Source organism: Copadichromis virginalis, linkage group LG22, assembly GCF_057382275.1.
Source record: "Copadichromis virginalis isolate Kocher_CV1m ecotype Utaka linkage group LG22, C_Virginalis_male_GT1.1, whole genome shotgun sequence".
In the NCBI taxonomy this organism is placed as follows: domain Eukaryota; kingdom Metazoa; phylum Chordata; class Actinopteri; order Cichliformes; family Cichlidae; genus Copadichromis; species Copadichromis virginalis.
Window position 1 is genome coordinate 29,895,459 of NC_140638.1, and position 10,037 is coordinate 29,905,495.

General features: G+C 37.4%; 1 protein-coding gene across 1 annotated transcript; it reads right to left on the reverse strand.

The window, feature by feature from the left end:
- Nucleotides 1–323: 323 nt before the first annotated feature.
- On the reverse strand, nucleotides 324–3,456 carry LOC146683629 (CMP-N-acetylneuraminate-beta-galactosamide-alpha-2,3-sialyltransferase 1-like). Its single transcript, XM_085446575.1, has 6 exons — nucleotides 3,202–3,456; nucleotides 2,913–3,109; nucleotides 2,552–2,731; nucleotides 1,484–1,529; nucleotides 1,275–1,394; nucleotides 324–725 (listed from the first exon to the last, which is right to left on the reverse strand). The coding sequence occupies exons 1-6, from the start codon at nucleotides 3,454–3,456 to the stop codon at nucleotides 546–548; spliced, it is 978 nt and encodes a 325-aa protein (XP_085302701.1). The 3' UTR covers nucleotides 324–545.
- Nucleotides 3,457–10,037: the final 6,581 nt, after the last annotated feature.

Consider the following 10,037-nt stretch of genomic DNA (forward strand, 5'->3'; position numbering starts at 1 on the left):
CCTACTCTGAGAGTATGACAGCTCTCCACTTGCATAATAACAATAACACAAGTTTAAGGAGATCAACCCTGTAAAATTCTACAAATCTAAATATTTGCTGACTGTATTAGAAAATGCTGACAATATTCATTACATGAATTAAACACCCTCTATGTTATAAGTTACTTTACTGCACCATTTTCCTTTTCATGCAACCAGCTTACTTTAACTAAGAATAATAATGCTGTTGTCTGTCTTCTTGTAATTCTGCCAACTCGTAAGAAAATACTTCATTTCTTAAGAACCATAGATGTTAGAAACTACTAAAGAGTATAACCCCCGGGTACATTTTTTACATGGTTAATTTAAGCTATGGTTTAGGGGGGGAAACTACCAAAATGTCACATATCCAAAGACTTCTTTAACGTAACCCCTTTCATGATTACTAGTCCTTCCTAAAGATTCCCAATATCAGTTTCAGTTAGGAGGGTTAGGAAATTACTATAGTTGTAGATACACATCCATTTGGCTTTCAGTTCTTTCCCCACTGAGTGTATGGCATTCAATCACATTTTTTTCATTAGGCCTTCATAGAACTTAATTTTTTGTTGCTGAGCTAGTTGCTGGATGATGTTATACTCATAATTTCCAGGATGTACTCCAGTTCTTAACCTTTTGTTTGTGAGTATTTCCCAGTAGTGACTCCAGTTTCCATCACTGTCAGCGCCATAACCAAACACATTAACCTAGGAAGACAAAAAATGAACATATGAATGAATGGGAAACAAATGCATGAACAAAATGTCCCTTTTTTAACTAAAATCCAAACAATGGCTGCTGAAAAATGAAATGAACAGTTGGACAGCGACCTGAGCACTAAATGGAAACACTATGATTATACCATGAGTATACAATGACAAAACCTCTTATTGAGAGGTTTAGCTAAAAAGCTTTCCATGAAGGAATGTCTTCTAGATTGTAGTCTAGTCAATTTAAGAAGGGGACACATCAGAAATACTTGCAACAGCTTTCACTTTCATAGGGCATGTGAACTGAAATTTAACCATTCACAGATTAAACCAGAGTTTTTTAATCAAGTGGTACTGGTGGGTAAACCTGCTCTGATCTTCACCAAAGACATTTTGAACTTTTGAAATGCACATCTATTTAGGAGAGCAATATAAGAACAAAAGAACAAATTAGCAAAGACTCAAATGGACCAGCTTGTATGACAATAAAAATCATATTTTATTTTGTACGTCTGGCACTTCGGAGACTGAAAACTTTGTACTTACCTCATCACAAATGTGAAGTGCAAGAATCAAAGCCATAAAGCCAGTGGATGGATAACGTCCCTCATTTCCAAGCCAAACCTCATGTACATATTTCATAAAAGCTGGATTTACCACCATGACCTGTTAGAAATTAGAATGAGCCTTTAAACAGCTTTTATTTTTAAATATTACCATTGCCACCAGGAAGCTTTGCCATTGACGCTACTCACCAAATCCTTGTTAGTTTTGATCTTTGATTTCACTGGCATATATGACCTGTTGGAAACAGCATGACATTGAAAAATATGAAGTAGGTGTTTAACAAAAACAAAGCTAAAAAAGGCATGGTCCGTCTTGAACATGGAGAAGGATCAGAGTAATGGTTTGATACAGAAATTCACCTTATATCACCTCACACTACATCCATCAGCCAAATCCTTTTAATCTGCATACATGTTGAATTCATGCAGTGGCATTCTATTTTTGCATTTGATGTAAATTCTGTACTGCAAGACAATCTAGGGGAAATCTTTCGAGATAATTTGCTTAGTAGCAGGTGTGGTAATTTTAGCAGCTGGGAGAGAAGAAGGTAGTGTATGCTGACTGTAACATCTAAACCTTAGAGTGTTATTTTTTCTTTTAATGGGGTGGCATTGGTGGGACCAAGAAGAAAGCTGGGCAAGCTCAGATGAAATCAGAATATTTTATCTGAAACAAAATAAAGTACAAAATGATTGTATGATTGAATGTATGATTTTCATGTGCCCAAATTAGTGGCTGCACAACTGCCTAAAAATGGTTCACATAAAATAACTTTTCAACAAGCATTAAGAGTCTTTATTTAATTTTTTTATTTTTACTTTATATTAAGTCACAATCCTAAGAACAGTACAAAAGCATATGTAAATGAACTACAGTAAGATGAGTTGTTATGAGGACACTTCATCTGTCTGCATGTTGCATAAAAATGTAGTCATAGTATGATTTCAGGATAATCAGTTTGTAGAGAGCTTAAAGGTGCCGTCATTTGAAGTCTGTCTTCATGGAATACATTACAGAAAGACTTTGAGCTCTCTCGCTTAACTGATTTTGCTTGTAGATTTAAAAGACGTCCCAGTGCTGATTTTCATCACTGGGAACTTGATCTTAATGAGGCAGATTTTGCTATTTTATTTTTTCTATTTTATTATTTTCATTTAATTATGTTGTCTAAAACAGGTCTCTTGTAAATGAGACACTGAGTCTCGTTAAATAAATGTCAAATACATGTGCATGTAGCCCTGAAAAAGAGAACTCACCTTCCAGTAAATCCTGTTGTAGAGGCATTAATGAGCCACTCAAAGTCCTGTATCTTAAAGGGAAACAGTACAAAATGGGTGTTGTCATCCAAATCCACAGCACTCTCTGGATACATGACACGATGAGTTGTCTTGTTTCCAACGTCTTTTTCAAAGCCTCTGGTAATACCAGTGTTCATTCTAAAAAGCACAAAGGGATATATTTCACATCAGTTTGGATCTTTTGTGTAGGAGGGGATATTTCACTGCATTTCACTGCATATCGTACTGTGTATGACTGTGTACGTGACAAATAAAATTTGAATTTGAATTTGAATTTGAATTTAATGGTAAAGAAAAATTGCTTTAGCTTAGAAAGTACCTTATGACAACTTCATGTAAATCTATCAGCGGTCCATAATGCGATCTCCTTAAATTACCAGAATTACCCACCACAGCACAAGTCCTGCAGTGGTCATATTTGGGTTGTATAACATCTGGATTCTTTGGGAAGATCTGAAACAAGTTGGCCACTGTTGTTTCATAAACTCTGAAGCTACGGCTTTCAGCCTGCAAATCCTGTCAGACACGATTTGTTAGACTTTGTTGTTAGACCAAATGAGCTGGAGGGGTGTGTGTAAAAATGTCATCCTTTCCTGGTGACTACTTACCTTCCACCAGTTGAATTCATTCTGTGAGAGGTTTAAATTTGCAGTCAAAAATGGTTGAACACTTCTATTCGATCGATCCAGAAGCAACTGCTTATCCTCTGATAAACATTTTATGCAAGCACACAGCTTTTGGTCCACAGCATAATGAGTCAATTGGTAGCCCGTTTTGAAATACACACCAATACCAGTGAAAAACAGCAGGAAAACAAGTACCTTAAATTTTGAAATCATTCTAGATGTGCGACCAGGAAACATTACCAATCTGCAGACAGAGTGTGTGGAGATACACACAAGTTATGCTCACAACAAGAAAAGACGTCATATAATGCTTATATAATATATATCCATATTGTGCAAAACGAACGATATAGTCCTGCAAGGATAAGTCTTAACTTAATTGCCATTTATACAAACCCATTAAAAACTAAACAAATAAATAAAGAAGTCATGTTTATTTTCAGGAAAGTAAACATTTGGCTACATACAACGTCATCTGTTTTATGTGATATTTGTATTCACTCATAAGAAAATAAAGAAAATAACATCAGCAAAAATTAAGCTTTTTTTACCGCATCATTTGTAATAATATGATACTTACCCGGTCTGCGAGGAAATCCCTTTCTGGTCTAGTTTTATGAAATACAAGTACAAAAGTCGCGTAGACTCACTATCGGTGACAACCTTTTCACCGTGTCACTCACAGGTAACTAACATGACATCAATACACGTTTGCTACCCGAGAACGCGATGCCTTCGTCTCTGACAAAGGTGTGGAGAGGTGTGGTTTGTGCGGATTTCCTCACGTTCCCATGTTCGCGTTTGGAAACCGACCTGCAGACTATCAAGTCCTCCACAAAACCTTACTTTGTTCAACTTTGTCCTAATGTGACTGTTTTCGCTTATAGAGAATCCTAACGGCTTTAAAGGTGTAAATAATCACAATATGAGCTCTGTTTATATCCAGTTTATTCACTGAGACAACACACAGCGATTAATAAACAATTATACAGTATCAATTTTCATTTTAAAAAGCCGAAGCAGACCGCGCGCGCGCATGCTCTCCATTTCACTCTTCGCTGGGGGAAAAAACAAAAACAACAACATGTTAAATATGAATCCACATGGTTAGGATCTCTGCAACTTAGCTGTGCTTCTGTCACGTAATAAATGTGGACAAAGTTTGTGTTTTTTCCCAATTATGAAGCGTATTCGTATATATTACTTACCTTAACATTTGAATGAGAGTTGCTGTTGTCTCTCCTCAGAAAAAAAATGGTAGATTAGAATAGGGCTGGGTGCCACATGAGTTGGTTGCCACATGCTTGTTACTGCCACATTAGAGCACACAGTCAAATTCTGTTGACATCACACATTTAAATATAAAGAAAACAAAATTGATTATTTTTGGCACTAGACAAATGAAAAATGTATCTAAAATCAGGGTTAATGGAATTGAAATTGAAAGAGTGAATGAAAATAAATTTCTTGGAGTGATAATTGATGATAAGCTGAGTTGGAAGTCTCATATAAACCATGTGAAAACAAAAATGTCAAAAACCATTGCTATTCTCTATAAAACAAAGCATGTCCTGAACAAAAAATCATTATACACACTTTATTGTACTCTGTTGCTTCCATATATGACTTACTGTCTGGAGATATGGGGTAATGCATATAAAACGAACACTCTTCCTATTTTCAAGTTACAAAAAAGAGCTATAAGAATTATAAATCAATCAAACTATATAGAACCAACTAACATTTTGTTTATTAATCTGAATACCCTGAAATTTTATGATTTAGATGAACATAAAATGGCACAGATAATGTATAAAGCACAAAATAACTTGCTTTGCCGCAGTACTCAGAAGCTGTTTAAAGTCAGAGAGAGTCAATAAGACTTAAGGGGAACAGATTTCTTTAAAAAAACAAAACAAGATGAGGACAAATATAAAGCAGAGATGTGTTTCTGTTAGAGGAGTTAACCTGTGGAATAGTTATGACAGTGATTTAAAAAGGTGTAGTTCATTTTCCTTGTTTAAAAGTATGTTTAAAAATAGAGTATTAGAAAAATATATATATCAAGAATGAAAAGAGCAAAAAAAAAAACCCTCTTGATTCTTTTGCTTTGCTGTAGTTACTTATCTAAGGTGGAAAGTTTTTTTTTCTTGTTTGTTTGTTTGTTTGTTTTGGCTTTGTTTTATTATTTGCTTCGAGCCCTGTGTACAGGAGCGGCATACAAAAAGATCTTTTGTTAAAAGGGTTGGCGTAATAAGCAAATGCTTCAGCCAATACCTTTTGATTAGCCTTGTCTCATGCTTTCTTGCTTTGTGGTAGATCTTTGTTCTGTATTCACTGAGATATTTGAATGCTAATCAATAAAATCAAAATCAAATCAAATCATAAATCATTTGATCTATCAATCTGTCCATTTTGCAGACACACACAAAACTTTGCGGTGAGGAAGTATTTTGCCATTCCCATGAGTCAGAGTAATTTTTTGTCCCATTGTTCTTTTTGTATTAAAATCTCACACAATATTATTCATTTAAAAAAATGAATGGTGGTCCTGTGTTGTTGTTGTTGTTGCAGACAACAACAGCACATATATTTACATACATTTGTCATAATTTGTGACTTGTATGACTGAGTCAGGGTTGCTACATCAAGACTAGAGACCTTAAAATGGAGATCCCCAAAATTTTCTATATCTTGGTCATAGTCAAGACTAAAAATGTTCTGAGTCAGGCTGATATTAATGTAGTACAGTTAATGTAGTACAGTTTTTTCTGTTTTGTTTTTTTTTTGTTTTTGTTTTTTTCATTTGTTGTTCCATGTTTACACTGACTGGCTCACTATTGCTCAAGTTAAAAAAGAAACCTTACAGAGAAAAACTTAAATACGGGGGCCTTCTTGGTATATGTTGGCATTAGTAGTGATAATCCCAAATAATGACATCTGCATTGTTTTCATGGATTATTTACACTGATGTCAGCACTGGTAATATGGAAATCTATTACTTCTGTCTGTGTCACAGTGAAGTCATAGAATGTTGTATTGCAAAGAAACAATGTTTTAAAGAGCTCAAGCAAATTAAGTGCTTATGTCAATGACTAATACATAGCTTTAACATTTGTAGTCGATCCAGTAGAAACTAAAACTTTTTCATAATTCCTGTGACCCTGACCTTTGACCAATGACCATGAAGCAATACATAATAATGTGGTGTATTTTATTATGTTTACCATTATGATTGGAGCAGAAATGACTAAAATCTTTGGCTGTAAGACATTTTAAGACATATTCATGCAGTGTGTGATTTTGTGATACTTCATGTTATCATTGTGTCATGGTCCTGGGTCGTTGACCCAGCGTTTTGTGTTAATTCTGATTTTGTATTAGTTTAGGGGGTACCTGAAGTTTGGTGTATATTCAGCCCTACCTGTGTCTGTCCTTGGTGCTCTGTTCATGTCCCCGTGTTGTGTTGTAAATCAGTCTGTGTGTTTCCTGCTTTACTTTGAAGGCTCGTGTCCTAGAGTTCCTGTTTTGTTCTGAAAGTCTGTGTCTGTTGTCATTGTGTTCAGCTTGTCTCCTCCGGTCCTCATGTGTATTAGGTTCAGCTGTTCTTCCCTCCTGTGTGTGATTACCTGATTACCTTGTGTGTGTGTGTATATTTAGTGGGTGTCGGTCTGTGTTCGTTGTCGGCTCGTCTGCGTTCTATGGTGTTCTGTTCCTGTCGCTGCGTCTCTCTGCCCCGCACCCCTTTTGTATGGTCTCAGGTTTGTCATTTAGTTCTCCCAGTTTAGGTTTCTTCAGTTGTTTTGTCATGCCTCACTGCCTGTTTTTGCCACTCCACCACTTGTAAATAAACACTCGAATCATCAGTCACTGCCGCATTTTGGGTCCTCCTTTTCCCCCACACCTCACGGCTCACCCCGCCAGCCGTGACACATTGTGACGTTGTAGGGCATTGTATTGGGAAAAAAATCCATCATGCCCCAGTATTTCCTGATAGGGCAATATGTTTACCAATGATGTTATATATCTGGACAAGTCATTTTTACAGAAGTACACTCAGTCCGCTATGATGATCCCTATGTATTCAAAAAGAAAAAAAAAACACACTTAAGTTTTGTGTCAATGGCACCTAACTGTGTACAATACAACACAATTTTTTATTTGTCACATACACAGTACAACATATAGTGAACTGCTTGTGTTCTGAACTGTGGACAGGACACATAGCCACGCCATTCCAGGGCTGGTTTTTAGCACGTGGTGCCTAGCCAGGACCCTTACCGGATACCAGGTGGGAATCGAACGTGCAATCCCCAGATATGTGTAGTCCTACCACTACACTATCCAGCTGTGTACTGTTTCCACTGACACTTTTGTCTATCGTGTCATCTCCTTTTGGCTTTGAGACTTTGAGTCTTCCTAGATGAGAAGTCAATTTATTCAGCTACATGTGGAGTTTGTATGTTCATATGAGGTTAGAATTGTCAGTGCATAAATCCTCATATTACAGTACAAATATTGAGGCAAAGATGTGTCCATTCTTCACTGATGGCTAATTCAAACAAGACTTTAACTCAATTAAAGGTTTGACAACTTCACAAGGCTTTTCCCCTCTTATCCACAAGTGAACTGTTGGTCAATAATGGCCTTTTCCTCTTGCATCGAATTCATTTCCAGAACCATCCTGCATTTGTGTTTTTGCTCACATCATTCATGTTTTTTATTACCTGTGGTTCTGATTTTCTCTTCTAAGTCGCTCAAGTCTTAAACTCATCTCAAGTCTACATGGTGGTGGTAGCTTTACTCACATTTCTGGTCCCATTTACAAGTGTTTCATTGGGTGAGCTTCAGTAGACTCCAATCTTTGCTGTAGTTTTTCCATTTACTATCCCAACACACATCACCCTTTCTGCCTGAATGCAAGCTGTTTCTCTCTTCTCTCCCCTGACCTTTGCCAACTCTCAGCCATATCACACACTCTGTGCTCTCCTGGCCATCAGCAGCCTTGAGTCTTAATGCAGGCTCTCTCTTGCCTCCTGTATTTTGCAACTCTCAGCTTCAGCGCAGGCTCTGTACTTTCTGCTGGTCATCAGCAGCATTGAGTCTTAATGCAGGCTCTCTGTTGTCTCTCTTCTCCTTCACCTCATCAACTTTTCCATGGTGTCTCTCCTGGTGTACATTGGCAATGAGCCTTTTTCACAGGCTCTCCTTCTCTCTCTTAACTTCAATCTAATCTCATTCCTTACCTCAAACATGGCACTCTCCTGGGGTCTGTTTCAGAAAGCGGGTTTAGAAAACTCAGAGTTAAAAATGATACACAGGGTTGAGTAACCCCGAACTGTCCAACTCGGAATATTCGGTTTTAGAAAGGCTGATAACAATTAGTTCAATCAACGCGGAGTTGCTTTAACCCCAAGTTAAGCGCGGATACAGATTAAGCGAGTCACCATGGAGACGGAGGGAAAGAAGGCGCGGTCAATGTATTTTACAGCACTTGAGGCCGAAATTCTGATGGCAGCATATGCTGATAACATGCAAATTTTGCGGAAAAAAACTAACACAGCCTCAGCTGCAAAACAAAGGGAGCATACATGGCAAAACATAGCCGACAGAGTCAATGCGTGAGTGTTAATTTAAACATTGATCTAGGGATTTCCACCCATTTAACATGTTATTTTATTATATTATATTTTATTTTATTTTATATTTTATACATTTTATTTCGTGATGTGATGTGAGCGCAGGTGCAACCCAACAGGCCCCAAACGTTCCTGGCAGCAAGTAAAAATGAAATATAAAAATATAGTCCAAACAGGTAAGGTGTAATTGTATTATGAGCCATAGTGCTTGATCTGTTTGTCCGATGTCAATCAATTGCAGTTAGAGGCTACATTAATTTTCTTTCTGTAAGCACTTATTGAAATTATCTGAGCACATTACAAGTACATATTTGCTTACTCTGTATGCTCAAATGTGACCCGTTATAGCCAACAGAAAAAAAAGCGGAGGCCCGAAAAACAGGTGGGGGTCCTCCACCACCACCACTCACAGAGGCTGAGCAGTTGGCTTCCACATTTGTGATAATGTTGGCAGCATCACATATGATCTTCACAGTGCAGAGAACACAAATTGGCATCCATTACTATAATGAAATAATTTGTTAGTTTGAAATGCTACAGGGAACCATGTACCTGTACAGTAATGCTGTGGAAAGACTTCCTGTTGGAATGTAAGTGCCATCTATACAGCCAATCACGCCTGGGAACCGTGAAAATAAATGTAAAATTTAAGTAGTAGTTCAAATATCACCACATCATGAATTAAGTTTTGTTCATCCTGATACCTGCAATTTTGTGGAATCCCTCTTTGATAAATCTTGTGGGTCTATGACCGGGGAACACCACAAACGAGTACAGGAGACGTTTCAGTGCAACTGTAACATTCCTGACTGCCCGACAGACTTGGAAACGTGCTCAGCGTCACCAATATTATACAGAAAGCTTCCGTTTGCAAAAAAAACGAAGTGCAATACAAATAATATGTACAGAACTGAGAGGATGTCCGCGATGTGTCACATGAGCAATATTAGGCCTGAGGATGTTATTCAAATAAATTATAGATTGTGCTGAAAAACGGTAACGTTCACACAGGAAATCATCAGGAAATGATAAAATGTCCGAACGCGCTCTAATCACTCTCTCCCGGCGGAGAGCTCTGCGGAGAATTTGGGCTTCAACATCTACTGGCTCTTCAAGGAAGGGACACGCCATGTCTGACACTTCCTACAGTCAGGTTTCCGACAAAGAGGCGGAGAAAGT

What these genes read in the sequence shown, in the direction of transcription:
- LOC146683629 (XM_085446575.1), bottom strand. Translation starts at nt 3,456, where the DNA reads ATGTTTCCTGGTCGCACATCTAGAATGATTTCAAAATTTAAGGTACTT. An exon ending in ATGAATTCAACTGGTGGAAG is followed by an intron (nt 3,110 to 3,201) that starts GTAAGTAGTCAC and finishes CGTGTCTGACAG; the next exon opens with GATTTGCAGGCTGAAAGCCG. An exon ending in CACTTCACATTTGTGATGAG is followed by an intron (nt 726 to 1,274) that starts GTAAGTACAAAG and finishes TTGTCTTCCTAG; the next exon opens with GTTAATGTGTTTGGTTATGG.